The sequence below is a fragment of the Elgaria multicarinata genome, chromosome 8 (assembly GCF_023053635.1).
Source record: "Elgaria multicarinata webbii isolate HBS135686 ecotype San Diego chromosome 8, rElgMul1.1.pri, whole genome shotgun sequence".
Lineage (NCBI taxonomy): Eukaryota > Metazoa > Chordata > Lepidosauria > Squamata > Anguidae > Elgaria > Elgaria multicarinata.
The window spans coordinates 10,538,957-10,559,723 of NC_086178.1; the positions used below are offsets into that span (position 1 = coordinate 10,538,957).

At 48.6% G+C, this 20,767-nt stretch overlaps 1 protein-coding gene across 1 annotated transcript in view; it reads right to left on the bottom strand.

The window, feature by feature from the left end:
- Positions 1 to 20,767, bottom strand: part of LOC134402096 (cytochrome P450 2J5-like) — a 53,738-nt gene that overhangs the window by 17,798 nt on the left and 15,173 nt on the right. The window contains exons 2-6 of the mRNA XM_063131426.1: positions 20,594 to 20,756; positions 18,871 to 19,020; positions 17,824 to 17,984; positions 15,310 to 15,486; positions 9,565 to 9,706 (exon numbers count right to left, since the gene is read on the bottom strand). Of these exons, the coding sequence (XP_062987496.1) occupies positions 9,565 to 9,706; positions 15,310 to 15,486; positions 17,824 to 17,984; positions 18,871 to 19,020; positions 20,594 to 20,756 (793 nt within the window). The remainder of the gene's footprint in view (positions 1 to 9,564; positions 9,707 to 15,309; positions 15,487 to 17,823; positions 17,985 to 18,870; positions 19,021 to 20,593; positions 20,757 to 20,767) is intronic.

Below are 20,767 nucleotides of genomic sequence, written 5' to 3' on the forward strand. Positions count from 1 at the left end.
CCACCCCATGTCCTGCAGGGTTGCCTGCCTAACCCTTGTGGGGATGGGAGATGGAGAGCTTAGAGTGGCAGTGGCAGTGCCAGCAGCAGCAGCAGCAGCCTTCGGCTTTCCCCTGGAACCAGTCGCCTTGCCCGCCTCTTTCCCCAGCAAGATTGCCTGGTGCTGCCTCTGAAGATGCATCTTCATGCTGCTGGTTCCATAATGCCCTGTAGATGAACCCCTGCTTAGGGTGAGTTTGCAGTGGCGACAGACAGCAAAGCGGGGATCTGCTCCCAACTCAAAGTGGTCCCACACTATGCTTGTCTTTCGCTTCCGTGGTGACACCACCAATTGCCCGCCTGAGCTCTCTGGTGTTGCCACAGAAACAGGGGTGGCAGTGGAAGAGGGGTGGGATGAGACTGGGGAGAGAGCCTCGGCCTGCTGCTGCTCCACCTCAGCACCCACCGCCTCCTCCTCCTCCTCCTCCCCCTCCACTGTGCTGAGAAGAACCTCGTCTAGGAGGTCTGGAGACAGGTCCATCAGCGGGCTCGTTGGCTCAAAGGATAATGAAGGAGTTGGGGATACTCCTCCTCCTCCTCCTCTAATGGCACTGCTGCTCCCACCCTCAAAAAGAGAACGCCGGGCACAGGTTGCAGAAGAGAGTGCAGCAGCACCTAACTAACTCCTCTCTCCACGAACGCCAACCCACAAAGAGACACAAAGCAGAAAGCTCTGAGGGTGCCTCTGCCTTAGTCCCCCCCTTCAACGCTGGGATTGGAGGATGCTTCATGAGGTGATCAATTCTCTTCAGGATTGGGAGTTGAATGTGCCTGTCATCGCTTCAAAACAAACAAACAAACAAAAAACCCCAAACCGCCGGTTTACAGCGCTGTCCCTGTTTGTTGACCCGATTTTTAAAAAATTCTAGCGCGCAACCCGCATGACGCAGAGAGGTGAGAGTAGTCTCAAAATGACCCCCATCCATGACTGTCTAAGCACAAGAAATTTCAGAACGATAGCTTAAAAAACAACCCTGTTATCCCTGATTCTTTTCCGCAATGCAATCCTATTGGCGAAAACCGCCGTTTGACCCGCGCTGTCCCTGTTTGTTGACCCGATTTTTTTTAAAAAATAGCACAAGACCTGCACGATGCAGAGAGGTGAGAGTAGTCTCAAAATGACCCCCATCCACGACTGTCTAAGCACAAGAATTTTCAGAACGATAGCTTCAAAAATAACCCAGTTATCTATGGGCGAAATGTTTCAAGATGGCGATCGGAGCGCTCCGCGGAAAGAGAAGCGCTCCGAAAATGGTCGCTTCTCTTCGCCTTGCTTCTAGGGGTCCGCGGTCCGCTTCTACTCCGCCTCTGGGCAAGGCGGAGCAGGCCAATTCGCTCCTGCTTCTGCGCTTCTAACAACAAACAGGGACAGCGCTGTAAACCGGCGGTTTGGGGTTTTTTGTTTGTTTGTTTGTTTTGAAGCGCTTCTCTTTCCGCGGAGCGCTCCGATCGCCATCTTGAAACATTTCGCCCATAGATAACTGGGTTATTTTTGAAGCTATCGTTCTGAAAATTCTTGTGCTTAGACAGTCGTGGATGGGGGTCATTTTGAGACTACTCTCACCTCTCTGCATCGTGCAGGTCTTGTGCTATTTTTTAAAAAAAATCGGGTCAACAAACAGGGACAGCGCGGGTCAAACGGCGGTTTTCGCCCATAGGATTGCATTGCGGAAAAGAATCGGGGATAACTGGGTTGATTTTTAAGCTATCGTTCTGAAAATTCTTGTGCTTAGACAGTCGTGGATGGGGGTCATTTTGAGACTACTCTCAACTTTCTGTGTCCTTTGGTTCGTGTGCTATGTTTTTTAAAAAAAATCGGGTACATTTACAATACAAACGGTAGGGTAAACCCGGCTGCAGCGGGGCGGGGTTTATTTGAAGCGATGACAGGCACATTCAACTCCCAATCCTGATGAGAATTGATCACCTCATGAAGCATCCTCCAATCCCAGCGTTGGAGGGGGGGACTAAGCCAGAGTCAGACTCAGAGCTTTCAGCTGTCAGCGTCTTTGTGGGTTGTCGTTCGTGGAGAGAGGAGGTAGTTATAGGTGCTGCTGCTGTGTTTGGACTTTGGAGATAGATTAGGATTTAGCTTGGCGCGTGTGTGTGTGTTTGTTTGCTTCTTTCTGACTTTTAGCTTAGTTTGCTCTGTGTTTTTCCCTTACTTTGATTTAATATAAACTTTATTTTTAAACTTTGGAGTGTGTGTTTGGTTGGTTGGTTGGTTGGTTGTCCCCCCCCTCCCCTCTCTTAAAGCCTGACTGTGTTTCATCTTCCTTCCTTCTATATACCAAAAAACACAAAAAATACCAAAAAAAAAATTATTCTCTATTTCTTCTCTCTGTTACTTGGACTCTGTGTGTGACTGTGTGATTGTGTGAGTGTGCTGTGTGTGCAGTGCACTGTTTGTGAAGTGCAACAGCCACTGATTGAGCATTTCAAATCCTGTTTGGGCAAAGCATACACACACTTCTTGTCCCATTTCCCTACATACAGTAATTTTCTTATACATATTCTTATATTCTTATACATATATTCTTATACATACTATTATTAGTATTAATATTTTATTCTTATACATATTATTAGTAGTATATACTTATACATATTATTATTAGTATTAATATTTTATTCTTATACATATTAGTAGTAGTATATTAGTATATTCTTATAGATATTATTATTAGTAATATCATCATGAGAAGAGGGAGCAGGCGCATGTCTGTGGCGGGGCGTGCTGAAAGCAGTGGTCAAGGCAAGGGTCAGGCTGGCACCAGTAAGCAGGCTGCCTCTCCTGCTGTGAAAATCAAACGGGTAACTCCTTGGCTGGCTGCTCTGCAACAGAAGCAGGAGAAGGAGCAGGCAGAGGCACTCTCTTCTGCAACTTGTGCCCGGCGTTCTCTTTTTGAGGGTGGAAGCAGCAGTGCCATTTGAGGAGGAGGAGGAGGAGTATCCCCAACTCCTTCATTATCCTTTGAGCCAACGAGCCCGTTGATGGACCTGTCTCCAGACCTCCTAGATGAGGTCCTCAGCACAGTGGAGGGGGAGGAGGAGGCGGTGGTCCTCCAGGATGTGGGTGCTGAGGAGGAGCAGCAGCAGGCCGAGGCTCTCTCCCCAGTCTCATCCCACCCCTCTTCCGCTGCCACCCCTGTTTCTGTGGCAACACCAGAGAGCTCAGGCGGGCAATTGGTGGTGTCACCACGGAAGCGGAAGACAAGCATAGTATGGGATCACTTTGAGTTGGGAGCGGATCCCCGCTTTGCTGTCTGTCGCCACTGCAAACTCACCCTAAGCAGGGGTTCATCTACAGGGCATTATGGAACCAGCAGCATGAAGATGCATCTTAAGAGGCAACACCAGTTGATCTTGCTGGGGAAAGAGGCGGGCAAGGCGACTGGTTCCAGGGGAAAGCCGAAGGCTGCTGCTGCTGCTGCTGGCACTGCCACTGCCACTCTAAGCTCTCCATCTCCCATCCCCACGAGGGTTAGGCAGGCAACCCTGCAGGACATGGGGTGGGGGAAGTATGGACCCACAAGATGGCATTTTCCAACGCCCACCCAGATCACCACTCGCATCGGTGAGATGGTGGCATTGGACGACCAGCCATTCAGCCTCGTCGACAACGCAGGCTTCAAGAGGCTGATGCCGCTTGTGGTGCCATACTATAAGCTGCCGTGTCGCACCACCCTGAGCAGGCGGGTGGTGCCTTCCCTGTACTGTTCGTGCAGGGAGTTAGTGCTGGGTCATCTGTGCCAGGCAGAGGCACAGATGGTGCACTTCACCTCAGACATTTGTTCCAGCGAGGGGGGAGTGCACGTTTCCCTGTCCCTGACGGCTCACTGGTGGGCAGCCGTGGGGCAGGAAGCATCATCCAGCACTAGAGGGACTGGCAAGGAGGGCTACTGCTGGGCCCTCCTCCATATGCAAGTGATGGACCAGTCCCACACGGCAGGGGAGATTACGGAGGCCATGAACCGCATGGTGGATGGGTGGCTAGCTGGGCAGAAGGTCACCCACGGTTACATGGTCACGGACGGGGAACCCAACATGGTGAAGGCGGTGTGCGATGGCGGATTCGAGGGCGTCCGCTGCATCGCGCACGTCTTGAACCTTGTGGTGAGGAATGGCCTTGGGATGGGCACCAAGGCCAACCTCGGTACCCTGTCCCGGATCCGTAACCTCCTGGAGAGCTGCAGAAAGGTGGCAGGGCATTTCCACCACAGCGTCAAGGGCAGTCGCTTGCTGCGGGAGAAGCAGGAGGAGTTGAATCTCCCGCAGCACAGGCTAGTGCAAGACGTGGTGACACGCTGGAACTCCACCTACCTGATGCTGGAGCGTATGGTGGAGCAACAGCGTGCCATCCACGACTTGTTCAGGGTCAGGGACATGGGCGTCCACCTGGGCAAGCAACAGTGGGACGCCATGTCCCAGCTGGTGGCGGTCCTCAAGCCGTTCCTTAAGGCCACCGAGACCCTGAGCACTAGCTCTGCCCTCCTCAGCCAGGTGATCCCTGTATGCAGGCATCTCCAGAAACAGATGGGCAAGTTTCTGGAGTACAAGGATCCCGTAACCGGCAGGTGCTTCGAGCCCGAGGTCCGTGAAGCAGTGACTAGGCTGAGGGACGGCCTGACGCGGAGGCTGGAGCCCATCCAAACAGACAGGGTCCACATGTTGGCAGCCATGTGTGACCCTCGTGTGAAGGATGAGCTTTGTGGGCCAACTAGCAGGCAGCACTGGGTGGAAATGCTGGTGGGCGAAGTGCGGGCGGCACGGGCCAAGAGGGTGGGGCAGAGTGAGGCAGAGGAGCAGGCCACCACTCCCCGCAGCGTCAGCAGCAGAAGCACCAGCAGCAGCCTCACCTGCATCCCTCCCAGCAGCAGCACAGGCCAGGGGTATTGGGCAGAGGCTCTGCATGCCGTGTTTGGGCAGAGACCCTCCCCAGCCAGCCACCAGCCAGGATGACGCTGCAACCGCCATGCAGCGTTACCTGTCAGAGCCCATGGAGGAGTGCACCATGGACCCCCTGGCCTACTGGTCATCCCGCCACCAGATTTGGCCAGACCTGGCGTGGGTGGCCATGGATCGACTCAGCTGTCCACCCACCAGTGTTCCAAGCGAGAGGGTCTTCTCTATGGCGGGCGACATAGTAACCCCTCACCGCTCTCGCTTGGAGCTGGACTTGGTGGAGCAGCTGGTCTTTCTGAAGAGCAATCTGCCCCTGCTGGGATACCCCACCCTCAAGCCCTCGTGGGAGTGACAGGCAGGCTCCCCTCCCTTTAATTCCATCCCTCCTTCGGTTGGTAGGCAGACTACAGTTCAGGCAGGCAGGCAGCCAGGCAGGCTTTTTCTTCTTATTATTATTATTATTAATTATTATTATTATTATTATTATTACTTTTATTATTATTATTATTTAGTAGCTGTGTTTCTGTTCACAACATCAACTCTGAATCATTCGATTCGTCTCTCTCAGTAAGGTCATGCCTTCTTCGCCTTACATACAGGCAGGCAGGCAGTAGTCCTTCTACAATTCAGTTCACTTCCCCAATTGAGGGAGGTTAAACTCCAGCAGTCCACGTGTCGCCCAGTTTGGATAGCTCGGGGATCAAATGGAGTACTCGATCAGTGTGCTGATTTTGAGAAGTAACCTTTCACTGAAACTCATTCACTTCCCCAATTGAGGGAGGTTAAACTCCAGCAGTCCACGGGTCGCCCTTTGGAGAGCTCAGGGATCAAGTGGACTACTCGACCAGGCTGCTGATTTTGAGAAGCAAGCTGTCACTTAAACTCATGGAGTTCCCCTCTGAGAAAAAGCTGAGCTCCAGTAAGGCACCGGTCGTCCGTGGGACAGCCAATTAGTGCGTACGGACAGTTAAAGTGTTCAGAGAAGTGAGCTGTCACTTCACTTCTTCCTGAAGCTCTGTCATTGAAGAGCCACTAATGTGGATGCTCTGTTCTCTCTCCTCAGTCTCATCCCACCCCTCTTTGAGAAGCAAGCTGTCACTTAAACTCATGGAGTTCCCCTCTGAGAAAAAGCTGAGCTCCAGTAAGGCACCAGTCGTCCGTGGGACAGCCAATTTGTGCGTACGGACAGTTAAAGTGTTCTGAGAAGTGAGCTGTCACTTCACTTCTTCCTGAAGCTCTGTCATTGAAGAGCCACTATGGTGGATGCTCTGTTCTCTCTCCTCAGTCTCATCCCACCCCTCTTTGAGAAGCAAGCTGTCACTTAAACTCATGGAGTTCCCCTCAGACAAAAAGCTAAGCTCCAGTAAGGCACCGGTCGTCGGTGGGACAGCTCTCGTAGGAGAAGCTGCAGTGCATAAACACCAGTGCCATGGCTTTGAGAAGCCGAGACCCGTCCCAGCCACCGGGAACAGGAGGAAAACTCCATCAGTCCACGGGTTGCCCTTTGGAAGGTTCTGGCTGAGGCTTGGTTTTTCCATGTCATCCAACACTTCCACTTTGCATCCAGCAGCAACGTTAATGTGCTCCAAGCCTGCACACAAATCTTCCACACTCAAAGTAACTGCTTCAGTAACTACTAGCTCCTTTTTGCCCGGCTGCCTGCCTGCCTGCCTGCCCATGCCCGCCTGCCTGGGAGCTGTCCTTGTGAGGTAGCTGGATCTGCTGGGACTCACTCCCCCAGAGATCTATGGCATACCTGTGCAAGGTACCAGCTCCTTTGTGCCCACCGGCCCATGCTTGCCCGCCTGCCTGCCTGCCTGCCCATGCCCACCTGCCTACCTGCCTGCCTGCCCATTCCCGCCTGCCTGGGAGCCGTCCTTGTGAGGTAGCTGGATCTGCTGGGACTCACTCCCCCAGAGATCTATGGCATACCTGTGCATGGTACCAGCTCCTTTGTGCCCACCGGCCCGTGCCTGCCTGACCATGCCCGCCTGCCCGTCACTCCCCAATTGAGGGAGGTTAACTCCAGCAGTCCACGAGTCGCCCTTTGGAGAGCTCAGGGATCAGATGCACTATTCGTGATCCAGTCAGGTGATTTTGAGAAGCAAGCTGTCACTTCAACTCATGGACTTCCCCTATGTGCGCGAGCCAAGCTCCAGCAGTCGACCGATCTCCTGTAGCACAGCCACTTAGTGCGTACGGACAGTTTAAGTTTTCTGAGAAGTGAGCTCTCACTTCAACTCATGATAGCCATTGACTTCACCACAGCCACTTCTCGGTGGATGCTTTGGTCCTCCAGGATGTGGGTGAGGAGGATTAGTTGCAGCAGCTGGTCGAGCTTCTCTCCCCAGTCTCATATGGAGCAAAGTTATCTGAGAAGTGAGCTCTCACTTCAACTCATGACAGCCATTGACTTCACCACAGCCACTTCTCGGTGGATGCTTTGGTCCTCCAGGATGTGGGTGAGGAGGATTAGTTGCAGCAGCTGGTCGAACTTCTCTCCCCAGTCTCAGATGGAGCAATTAAAGTTATCTGAGAAGTGAGCTCTCACTTCAACTTCAAGTTCAGACACTTGAGCACAGCCCCTACGGTGGAGGCGCAGCTGGCCGTGGCTCTCTCCCCGGTCTCGTCCCACCCCTCTTCCGCTGTAACCCTCTCTTTGAGAAGCAAGCTGTCACTCACTTCAAGTCATGGACTTCTGAGAAGTGAGCTCTCACTTCAACTCATGACAGCCATTGATTTCACCACAGCCACTTTGTGTTGGATGCTGTGGTCCTCCAGGATGTGGGTGAGGATTAGTAGCAGAAGCTGGTCCAGCTTCTCTCCCCGGTCTCGTCCCACCCCTCTTCCGCTGTAACCCTCTCTTTGAGAAGCAAGTTGGCTGGGAGCCATCCTTGTGAGGTAGCTGGATCTGCTGGGACTGACTCCCCCGCAGATCTATGGCTTACTTGTGCAAGGTACCAGCTTTTCTGGGCCCGCCAACCCATGCCTGCCTGCCTGCCTGCCTGCCTGCCTGCCTGCTTTCCCCCACCCAGGGTGCTGCTGTGGTGGGGCATCTGCCAGGACTGACTCCTCGCCTGCTCTGCCTGCCACTCTGCCTGCCTGGTGCCTGGGAGATGGGCTTTGCGGTTCGTGCCCAGCACCCTCCGGCACGCTTGCTCCCAGTCATCCTCCTCTGTGCCCCTCAAGGCGTAACTGCTGGCTTAGAAAGAAACAACCAGCCATCTTTGCCTCACTTGCTCCTTGCGCCCGCTTACGGGTTGGTTTGCTATGCGTTAGTACTCAAGCCATCCTTGCGGCACTACAATGCATGCTGCCTGCCTGCCTGCCTGCCTGCCTGTGTGTCCCTGGATAAGGTCTCATGGTGGTGAGTTTGAGATTTTTAGCGTTCAAATTGATGGAGCTATGGAAAGGGGTGTGAATGGGGTGCCCGATTTTCAAAAATTCCCCAAAAATCAGGGGATGATGGGATTTCCTTGAAACTTGGTGTGCATGTGACACCTATGAGGTGTCATGGTGCCACCCATGAGGTTTCTAACTTGAACAGAAAAAAAGTTGTTTACTTTTTTAGCTTTCAATGCAAGCTTATGGGGGGGGGAAACGGAGCTCCGATCCAGATCCGGAGCTCCGAGTGGAGCGGAGCGGACATGGGTGGAGCGGGGGCAGGGCGAAGCGGCCCGATCCGAAAATCATGGATCTGGAAGTGAAGCAGAGCGGGGGGTCCGTGCACACCCCTAAAAGTAACATGTAACATCAGAGTTAGAAGAGGAATGACAAAAACGAATGATTTTGAAGAAATATGGAAACAGTTTTTGGACTTTGTAAAACACCCCCAGAAGAATCAATGAGATTTTGAAAATCAGAATAAGATCCCTGGGTTGGGGGTGCACTTTAACGTTAATGTTAATATTAATCAATGATTACATCAAGCAGAATTAAGTGAAAAGAATGTATGTTTATTAATTTTCTTAGTATGTATTATTATGTATTATGTATTATGTATTACGGGGCTATTATTATGTAATGTTTGCATTGTTTAGAAGTATGCTTATTATATAGTTATAGAAAATCAATAAAAAAAATATTTTTTTAAAAAAGGGATGAACAAAGCAGGACATGATGTAACAGCACCCTCCCACCCATGTTCGCCAGCAACTTATGCACACATTGTTACTGCCTTGGATACTGGAGGTTGCACTTATCCATCAGGGCTAGTAGCCTTCTCCTCCAAGAATTTATCCTGCCCTCTTTTAAAGCCACACAAATTGGTGGCCATTACTACATCTTGTGGTCATGAATTCCATAATTTAACTATGCACTGTGTGAAGAAGTGCTTCCTTTCATTTGTCCTGAATCTCCCACCAAGCAGCTTCATGGGATGACCCCATTGGGTTCTGGTATTTTGAGAAAGGGGGAAAAATGTCTCCCTGACAACATTCTCCAGACCATGCATAATTCTGTACACCTCTATCATGCCTCCCCTTAACATCCTTTTCTCCCAAGCTAAACAATCCCAGCTGTTTACATCTTAGCACATCATTTGAAAGATAAGAAATCTTAAAAGAATGACATGATTGGGATCAAGAGTGTCCCTCGATCCCATGGGGCAGATCTCTCTCACCTTGGATATCTGGACGATTTGTCAGGAGGAGAAGTGCCCATCTCAGAGAAGTGGTAGTTGTCTCTGTTCCCGCGAGAAAGAAGTCGTGAATGCACTGAGCCAGGTTCTCTTCATCATAGGTAGAGTTGGGGTCATTCTTGCTCTAATGTTGAAAATGGGAAAAGGTAAAATTGAATTTAGAATGAATTATAGGCTGTTCCTAAACACTACCTTACTTTCTGTGCCATCCTTGTTGTCGTAGCAGCCTATTACATCTCATACTTGAATGTTTCGAGATCCATGTACAGATTTATGTGCAGACAGCACCTTCTGCTGATAATTTGTCTGTTTGAGGCAGTGAGTCTGAATGAGGCAGTGAGTCACTCTATGGCCTTAGCTAGACCGGGCTTTATCACAGGTCGAACCCCAGGATCATCCCTGTGTCTCCACATGACGCACAGTGTATCGCAAGATCAGGGAGGAATGATCCCTCCCTTGACCCAAGATAGAGCCCTTACCTTTGGGCCTGCTTTTTCCATGGTCTCAGGATGAGCCTGAGACCATGGAACATGTGGCCTGTTGCCGCAGAGACTGGGAGCCACACACGGGGTGCAGCGCTCCTCAGGAGGGCTGCACCCACTGGGGTTAGGGTGGGGCGAGTGGGAAAAGTAATTAAAATTAAATCAAAAATTACTTTTAGCGCACGACCGTTCGTGCGCTCCTTCCTCTTTAAAAATTAAAAAATGGCGGGCACGAGACCTCTCTTCCTGAGGTCGTCACGCCTCACGTGTAAACGGAGGAGGGATCTCGCATTAATCACAAAGCAACATCTTCCTTCCTCCGTCACAGACTGTAAGGTAGGTCTACCTAAGGTCTATATTAGGGGTGTGCACAGACCCCCCCGCTCCGCTTCTCTTCCAGATACGCGATTCGTGGATCGGGCTGCTCCACCCCGCCCCCGCTCTGCCTATGTCTGCTCCGCTCCGCTGCGGAGCTCCTGATCCGGATCGGAGCTCCGTTTCCCCCCCATAGGCTTGCATTAAGCTAAAAAAGTATATAACTTTTTTTCTGTTAAAGTTAGAAACCTCAAGTTTGGCACCATGACACCTCATGGATGTATACACACGCAAGCCAAGACTCAAGGCAATCCCATCATCCCCTGATTTTTGGGGAATTTATGAAAATCAGGCACCCCATTCACACCCCTTTCGATAGCTCCGTCAATTTGCACGTTAAAAACCTCAAACTCACCACCATGATAGCTTATCCATGGATACACATGCACACCAAGACTCAAGGCAGTCCCATCATCCCCTGATTTTTGGGGAATTTATGGAAATTGGGCACCCCATTCACACCCCTTTCGATAGCTCCGTCAATTTGCACGTTAAAAACCTCAATCTCACCACCATGATAGTTTATCCAGGGATACAAACGCATGCCCAGACTCAAGGCAGTCCCATAATCCCCTGATTTTGGGGGAATTTATGAAAATCGGGCACCCCATTCACACCCCTTTCCATAGCTCCGTCAATTTGCACGTTAAAAACCTCAAACTCACCACCATGATAGTTTATCCAGGGATACAAACGCATGCCCAGACTCAAGGCAGTCCCATCATCCCCTGATTTTTGGGGAATTTATGAAAATCGGGCACCCCATTCACACCCCTTTCGATAGCTCCGTCAATTTGCACTTTAGAAACCTCAAACTCGGCACCATGATAGTTTATCCAGGGATACACATGCACGCCAAGGTACAAGCCGACGGCAACGGCGGCAGAGCCCTGTAAGGGACCAAGGGGGAGGGGGGCCTTACCTGTGTCCGTCCGCGGTCTGTCGGTTTCTTCAATTGAGCCCGCGGTTCAACCAGGAAGTCTGGGCCACAACCGGCCCAGACTTCCTGGTTGAACCGCGGGCTCAATTGAAGAAGCCAACGGACCGCGGACGGAGGCAGGTAAGGGAGAGGAGGGCGGTTGGGGGTTACCGGGCCCTGCCGCCGTCACCGCATGGGCGACAGCGACAGCAGCAGGGCCCGGTAAACCCCACTTACCTTTCCGGCGGAGCTCCGGATCATGGAGAAGGATTCGCCTTCACCTCGATCCTCTTCGCCACGCTCCGCCGGCCCCCCAATCCTCTTCGCTTCCGCCTTAAAGGCAGGCAAAGCCCCCCGCTCCTCTTCTAATTCGCCGGTCCAATTAGAAGCGGAGCACATCCCTAGTCTATATCTCTTTCTTGAGTGCGAGTATGTGTATATGTGTGCCTGTGTGTATAAGAGAGCTCTTTAATGTGTGTCTGTTTTCTGTATTTCTGTGTTTTATACTGTGGCAGAAACCGTTGGGGCCCAGGACACACTACATATACAGTTTTCAAACCGTTTTTGAAGTGTCATATCCTGCTTGGTGTGTGTCTCTATTTGTGTTCTTTACCATGGAAAAGACATAAGGCTTTAGCTTCCAGGAGAATATGGGAAATGGTTTCCACTAAAATATGTAGTGAAAAATGTTCTTGCATTGTTAATCTATTTTGACACTAGTGTGTGCTTGCAAACATGTCATGTGCAAGATCAGTGTTGGGGCCAGAGTAGAAGACTCACTACTGTGAGTCCTGGGGCCCATCATGGACACAGAGACAGCCCTGGCTATGTGGCTCTGAGGATATTATCATTAGTAGCATCATGATTTTGTGTGTTTTTGGGACTTCCCTCCCATCCTCCTGTGCACTTGTGAACATAAAGTCACTTGGTTCTCTGCTGGAACAAGAGAACGTGGATCTAAAGGAGTGCTTTTGTATGGCTGTGTGATTTACCCATTCCTCATTTGCACTTATAAACTTGAAGTTCATGTGCCTGAGTGCTTCCTTTCTGTGTAGGGGTTGCTGGCTGGGGGTGGATCATAGATTATTCCACCTCTGGTGACCCCCTTGCTCCATATCCAATGATGCCCTTGGCTTAGACTCTGGTATCCTATTTTCTGCCACGTCACTCAGATTGGCCACCAATCACCATTGCGTGAAGTCTAACTAAACTACCACCAGCAAGAAAGCCATAGGATGCAAATAGGTCTTTAAGGTAAAGCAAGGGGCAGAAGTTGAAGTAGAACTCAACAAGGCAAGACTTGTGGGCAAAGATGCCTACAGGAGAGTAGAGAAGACTTTGATGAAAATTTTGCCCCCAATTGCGAAATATAGTGCTATCAGAATAATCATGAATCAAGCAGCCTCCAAAAAGATGCAAGTAAGGCACCTGGAAGTGAAGAGTGTTTTTCTACATGGAGAGAGAATAGAGGAACTGTATCGAATAGTAGGGGTGTGATTCGCTTCCTTGTGCCCCCAGAAATCTCTGCTGCATTCCTGCCTTCCCTCCTCCACCTGGGTGCTGTTGTGGTGCGGCATCAGCTGGGACTGACTTCCCCATAGATCTTTGGCATAGTCTTACATTTCTGCCTGCCTCTCTGCCCACCTGGTGCGTGTGAGCTGTACTACATGATGGGCTTTGTGTTTCAACCCCACAAGCTTCTGGCATGCTTGCTCCCAGTGCTGCCTGTCCTCCTCTGTGCCCGCCTCGCAGGGACGGTTTGCATTACTGGCTTTGAAACAATCCTAGGCTCACTTCCTTGTGCCCCCAGAAATGTCTGCTGCACGCCTGCCTTCCCTCCTCCACCTGGGTGCTGTTGTGGTGCGGCATCAGCTGGGAATGACTTCCCCATAGATCTTTCCCATAGTCGTACATCTCTGCCTGCCTCTCTGCCCGCCTGCTGCCTGGGAGCTGTACTACATGATGGGCTTTGTGGTTCAACCCCACAAGCTTCTGGCATGCTTGCTCCCAGTGCTGCCTGTCCTCCTCTGTGCCCACCTCGCAGGGATGGTTTGTGTGTGTGTTGCTTTGACTCAGGAGATAAGTCCTTCCTGCACTCCCTTAGACTTTTTGAAGTTCCAAATAAATTTTTCAAGTGTGGAAAAAGATTCATATTTAGGTTTATCTACTCCCCAATTCATGGCGTGTTGGGATTTCCTTTGAAATGGCCATGAATAAAGCCCATTGAGCTATGTGCAGCTTTAAAAATCCCTGAGATACTGGGGTGTCAGATTTTCAAAAATCCCTCAAAAATCAGGGGCAGCTTGGATTTGCTTGAGGCTTGGCATGCATGTGTATACATGGATCAGGTGTCATGGAGCCTAATTTGACATTTCTAATGTGAAAATAGATGGAGTTCTAGCATGGGACTTGAATTGGGGTGAGTTAAAAGTTTAACCCACTGCCAAAAATCTGGGGATAATGGGATTTGCTTAAAATTTGCCATAAATGTGGATCTAGATGGCATCTTTGTGGGTGCATGCTTCCAATTTTTTACTGTCAAAGTGTCAGAGTAAATCCCATTTCTGAAAATGGGGTGTCAGATTTTCAAAAATCCCCCAATAATCAGGGGAGGCTTGGATTTGCTTGAAGCTTAGCATGCATATTTATACATGGATCAGGTGTCATGGTGCCTAATTTGACATTTCTAACATGAAAATTGACAGAAATATCAAAAGGGGTATGAATTGGGGTTAGGGGTGATGCTTTAAAGGTTAAAAAACCCGCCAAAAATCAAGGGATGATAGGATTTGCTTGAAACTTGCCACGAATGTGGATCTAGATGGCATCTGTGAGGGTGCCTGCTTCCAAATTTTTATCTGTAAAAATGTCGGAGTAAATCCCATTTCTGAAAATGGGGTGTGCATTTTTCAAAAATCTCCCCAAAATCAAGGGAGGCTTGGATTTGCTTGAGGCTTGGCATGCATGTGTATACAAGGATAAGCTATCATGGTGCTGAGTTTGAGGTTTCTAACAATAACAGAAAAAAAGTTGTAGGTTTTTATGGTCTTCAACCATTTTACGCCTACTCCACATGAAGGGCCTGCTGGAGATTTGAGCTCCATTGGAGGAGCCTTCCTCTGCATCCCAGCAGCGTTAGGCATCTGTAATGGTGGTATATGGGAGAGAGCCTTCACTGTTGTGGCATTTAGCACCAAGTTAAAATGTTGCTTTTTATCAAAGCATTTGAGGCTGTATTTGCCTAATGCTGCACAAATTTTGATTTGTTTTTATTGCATTTTTTATACTAGCATATATTTGTAATGATTTAATACATTTTTAGCAGTAGAAGTTACTTATTGTTCAATATTGTTTGAATTAAGGTGGGATACAAATAATAATAAAAATAATAACAACAACAATAATAATGCATAAATAAAAATAAAAATGAATAAGTGGAAACTATGAGCATGTACATAAGCTTCATAGAGTAATGTGGAATTAAAATATAATCAAGAAAGCATTTTGCACAATCAGGAGGGTTAAAAAAATATCTTTTTAGTTTTCTCAGTGTGTATTTTTGTGTGGAATGGGCCCTAATCCAGATTAGTTGTTGTTGTTTTTAGTATAGAAGCAAAGTCTTCGTGCAAAGATTTCCACTCAGCAATAGCAAGCCTCTTATCTTTGGAGTTATGACAATATCTGCTTTTCTTTTTTTCATAGATATTTCAGTAGATGCACTGATGTTTGGATTATAACTCAAGCTAGTACCTAATTTTGAAATGGGTGACTTTCGGGAGGGCAACTGAATGAAAAGATTATCTGAGGCATAGAAGAAATTACTGGTGACTCATGAGATATTCCTATCCAGCCAGAGCAGGAAATGGAACAATACTTTACACGAGTCGTGTTCAAAGGAGGAAATATAAAGAGAACTTGGAAGAGTAGTTTTCAAGTACAGCATAGACTTACTTTCTCCATCTGAAGAACATAGAAATCAATGAAATCCTGTGGCTCATGAAAGGACTGTTGCTCCTTGTGCTTCTCTATCTCCTCCCTTGCAAATGAAAGCACAAACTGAAAGGCAGTCAGTGCCCTTTTCTGAGGTCCAGGAAGATGCTTAGAGATCCATGGAAACATTTCATATAACTAGAGGGAAAATAAGCAAAATCCTGACATCATCAAGGAGGAGGCTGGGTAAAACAAGCCAACCCCTTTGGATTAGCACTTCAGTATCATTCTCTAGAATATTCTTGAAGCCTGACATCAATTGTATTCTCATTTATTGAAAAGCTGGAATTAGAATCTTCTTCTGAAACCCACAATCACTAGATTCTGGGGTGGAGAAGTGAAAGGGTTCACTGATATGTATAGGGGAGGGGGCTGCGTACCTTAGCAGCTAACCCCTTTGAAGCAAAGGTATAGTGAAGGTGCTTGACCTGTAGTTACATAGCCACCAGTGTTAAGACTAGTTCACAAGAAACGCTAAGTCATGTCTCCTAGGAAACGTTAAGCCATAATGTTTAGGTCAGAATGCTTAACCACCATGGCTTAGCATGTCATCTGAACAGGGTCACTCCCTTTTTTTCTCTTTTAGTTGTCAGAGAAGATGAGGTTCATCCCACGTACACTTTTGTTCTGGTTTATGCTCAAATTATCCCATTTCAGTTATATAAAGCTTATATAGTGCTTTTATAGAATATAAAAACTTGTAAACATACCCCTCTGCTGTAGCGCTTTGCACAGATCCATTGAGGTCCACTCACACATGTTATTCCCACACCCCAGATCTTCTTTGTACCTCCTCCAACCATTCATTGGTTGTTTGAATTGGGACAACTCCTCATGGCTACTCGCAAGTAAATGTGGTAGCCAGGAAAAGTGGCGGAATGGGCTACACACCTGTGGACTCAGGATCAGCCTAAGACCACGGGAATTACCGGGTCACAGCCAGTGCCTGTTATCCCTGAGCAAGGGAGGGTTACCGCTGCCTGAGCCCAGTATCCCCTGTGCATCATCTGGACGCACAGGGGCCAGGCCGGGGTTCGCAACAGGCCAAACCCAAGTCTAGCAAGGGCCTCAGTAAATAAATCGCATTGAGTTCAACAGAATGCATTTCCAAATTAGAGCCCCTCAAATTGCAGTCTAAATTTTTGCAACTTTAAAAACACACACTGATTTAGAAGCAGCCAAAGGGCTTTGCTTGAAACTGACAAGACATTTGGGTGAAACTGACCAGCCTTGTCTTGGTTTGAAGAGCGCTCTTATGGACCTGGAGAAAAACGTGTTCCTTTGCAGTCGAAAACTGTTAAAAACACAAACAGATCTGAAGAGTCTCTCCCCACCTCCTTTCCTCCCTCGCTGTACTGGCTGCTTGATTTGCTGCTGCTGCTTTTTGCTTGTTCAACTTGGGGGGTTTAGCTGCTCCTGTTTCCCTGCCAGGAGGGAGCGGGGAATTCATAAGCAGGAGGAGGAAAGGATTTGAATTTGCACAGCCCTCTCCTTCATCAGCAATACCGCCCCTTGAAAACATGATGGATGAAAAAAATACAATCTGAAATTTGAGCTATCTGTTTTCACATGCCTGGAAAAACCAGACTTTCCCCGCACCAAAATATTTCACTATAAATGTGGGGGGGGGGGGGAAGGACCACAATCACAGCATGACATAGTCAACGTCATCCGAGTCCTTTGCAGTTAAAGCAGACAATAATGTCAGCGTCATCTGAGTCTTTTGCATAGATTTTGCTGCAACAGCACAATATAAGCCTGGTGAGATGAAGCTTACATAACTCCAATGCAGGCATCACCAACCACTGATGCTGCCACGAAGGTGAGATGCTCCCCCCATTTGAGCTGGTTTTCCTCCATCCTATCCCAGCTGACCCTCCGCAGAATGGGATGCCACAGGCAAACCAGGGAGGAGTGGTTTAACGTAGCCATAATGAAGGTTGAATCAGTTTAGATCACCCCTCCAATATTACATAAGCTCCCCGTGTGAATAGGAGGACAGGGCTCTTGTCTTTTTAACTGTTGCATTGAAAGGAGAATTTCAGCAGGAGTCACTTGTACATATGCAGCACCTGGTAAAATTCTTCTTCCTCACAACAGTTAAAGCTGCAGGAGCCCTGCTCTCTTTTGTATCTGGTCACTCTAGTATAGCTCCTGCAGCCTTAACTTTTGTGATGAAGAGTGAATTCTATGAAGCAGGTTACAAACTAGGAGATGCACAGATTCTGTAAAATCCATTATGTCTGTATTTGACAGATCCTTAAGTGCCTTTCATTGCATCGTCAGTTTCTTCATGGAATCTCCCCCACCCCCCGTTTCCAGAATTTGCATCAATTTTTCATTAGTGCAAATTCACCCTTGCAAAAATGCATGACACCCCTCCATGCCATGTGCATTTTGGCAAAATGTTATTTTCAACAGGGATCAAAGAGAGAGACCTGTCTGAGTCAGAAAGGGGAAAAAAAGCCTACTCACAACAAAAGAGATGGAGCCTGGAAATTTTAAGGCAATGTCAAGAGCGTCAATCAGTTTCTGGAATTTTTCATCTTCAAGAGGAAACCGGTGTCCAAATGTCACTGCACAAATCATGTTGGAGACTGCATTGGTGATAGGCAAGGAAGGGTCAAGTGGCTGCCCTGAAAATGGAGGAATATTAATATTAATCCAGCATCTCCTATTAATACCCAGAGTGGGATTTCATTGTGGTGCATAGGAGGCAATAGGGATTTTTGGCAAGGTATTTTTGTTAGGGGTGTGCTCCACACCTTTACGGATACCCAGATCCAAAGTGGATCCTGACATCAGAAGCTCAGTTCCGGAGTGGATTGGGGGAGGTCTGGATCGGCTCAAAGCGGTTTGGAACAGTTCGAAGCGATTCAGAATGGTCTGAAGCTCCGGAGCCAGGTAAGTGGGGAAAGGGAGCTTACCTGGATCCCCTGTCCACCGCCACCATGGACCATGCAGTGACGGCAGCAGAGCCTGGTAAGTGGGGAAGAGGGGAGGGGGGCTTACCTGGGTCCGTTGCAGTCCAGGCGGTGGCTTCAACTGCAGCCCAGGCTTCAGGCCGGTTACAGGCCGCAGCCTGTTTCCGGCCTGAGGCCTGGGCCACAGTTGAAGCTGCCGCATGGACAGATGATGGACGACGGAGCCAGGTAAGGGGGGAGGTGGGCTTATTTGGCCCTCTTTTTGTCCCCCCTTCCCCACTTACCTGCCTCTGCCATCTGCCATGGAGGCAAGTAAGTGGGGAAGGGGGGCAAAATGGGGGCTGAATATCGATCTGGACCTCTGGATATCGCTCCGGATCTGGTTCCAAAGTGGATCGGGGGAGGCCCAGTTCGACCCGAACCAGTTCGGTCCAGATCCTGAAGGTCCGGATCGGGTTCTGAAGCGGTTCGGGTAGGGCGTGCACAGCCCTAATTTTTGCATTACAAATCAAGTAACATCAATGAAATTGCATACAGAGCACAAAAAGATTTCTGCACATTGGGAGACATTTCGGCATTATTTCCTAGCATTACATACCCTTTGCATGTGCAATAATCTCCACCAGCTGCTGGGCCTCCTCTTGTATTTGGTGCTCCATGCCTTTCTTCCCCACTCCCAGCTTCCGCAGAGTCACTACAGCAAACCGTCTCTGCTGCTTCCAGGTGTGGCCGTTTGAAAGTAGAATCCCTCAGGTCATCAAGAAACAATGAGAAATTGTTACTCACAAAATGCATGTTGAAATCCTGAGGTTGCCAGCCTAGAACAGTCAACATCTGCTGGAGATCAGGCCTGTGCATCCAAAGGCGGCCCATTCTTTTAGCAACTAAGAACTGTATTGCTGAGGCAGAATCCATCTAGTACAGTTACTGATACCACTGACAACACTGTGTGCCTCTGCAGCAGAACAACTTGGGTATCCATTCCAAAATTTTGAGACTTGGATCCATGGAACTCCCTGCCACAGTTTTAATAAAGCTCCAAAGTAAATCTCACAGTAAGGGAATAGCGCTGTTAAATGCTCAACTAATGCTAAAACTCTATTGCTTCAGCTTCAGCTTCCCAGTTTCTATGGTGAAGGTATGTGATTGATACTTACGACTAGAGAGACATTTTAAAAATTAAGGGGTTATATGTCACTTTATGAGTAATAGGCTGAGATTGTTTAAAATATGATTGGTTACTTTTGGTAGTATGTAAGAGAGTCTTCCCCAGCCTAATTTGTGTTCAGGTTTCTCCCCTAAGGTCCACCCTAGCCAATTCCACACAGCCAGAAATCAAGGCTGTACAACAAACTTCCTCTTCCTGCTTCTTCTGTCTTCTAAGGTGATTCCTTTCCTTGAAATCTCCTCTGGTCAGACCTCTGCATAAATCCTTCTGGTGCTGGGTTACGTTGCCTGCTTGAAGCTCCACCATAATCTCACACCTTCCTGCTCTCCTGAGACACCATCTCTGGCTTGAAGACTTTCAGCCAGCAAGGTCCTCTCAAACTGGGAGACTTCTTTCTTTCCCCAGTTCTGAGCTCTGCTTCCTTGATCTCTCTTCCAACTAGGGATACATGGAGCCACGTCTGTCTGGTTGTGGCGGCCACCAGCTGAGCCATCCTTACTGCCATCCCGCGAGAGCTGAGGAACAATGCAGCAAGTTCCCAGGAAACACGTCCATCCCCTAACCAAACTGCCAATATGCACACAGTTACTTCCGTAATCCCCAAGTTGCTTATGTATGCAGCATTAAAAGCACAAAGGTACCCTTTAATGTTGCATATATCATTGCCTTAAGGGGATCATTTGTACAAGTTGACTATTGCAGAAGTAACCATGCCGCCTTATGCGTTGGCAGCTTTGTTAGAAGATGGGGCAGCTGCCAGGGGAAGGCACTCTCCTCCTCCCACTGCTGCCGTGGTAGCCAGGTTGGGAGGAGGAGGAGAAGAATGCCCCAGGACGTCATCATGAGCCCAAGACATCCCTCCTGCCAAATGGACTCTCCACCTGCTGACAGTGGCTTTTCCAGGTATACCTTTCAAACCAGCAAGACTTGCCCTTGAGAACCTTCATCACAACTATTTCAGGTCTAATTTGTTGTCTTCTGAGTGAAGGTAATGCTCTATTATACCGTATATGTCGCAATCCTCTTAACAGCTGGTAAATACAGTTTAACTGCTATTACCTGATTTCACCTGCTAACGATATCTCGACTGAAATTTTCACAGGATCTTCTCTAGAAAAATGAGCGGTACAAGTTTTTACTCTTCCCAACTTACCCCTTTCTCTTCCTACAGCTTTTACGAAAGGAGACGGTGGTCGCTCAGAGAATGCTTCTGCGTGGTTGATCAGCACTTCTTTCACAGCTTGGAATCCAGACACGCCTATCGCAGGCTGATGTCCTAGCCACACACAGCAAATATTTCCATATTGCTTCGCTATCTGCCATTTGG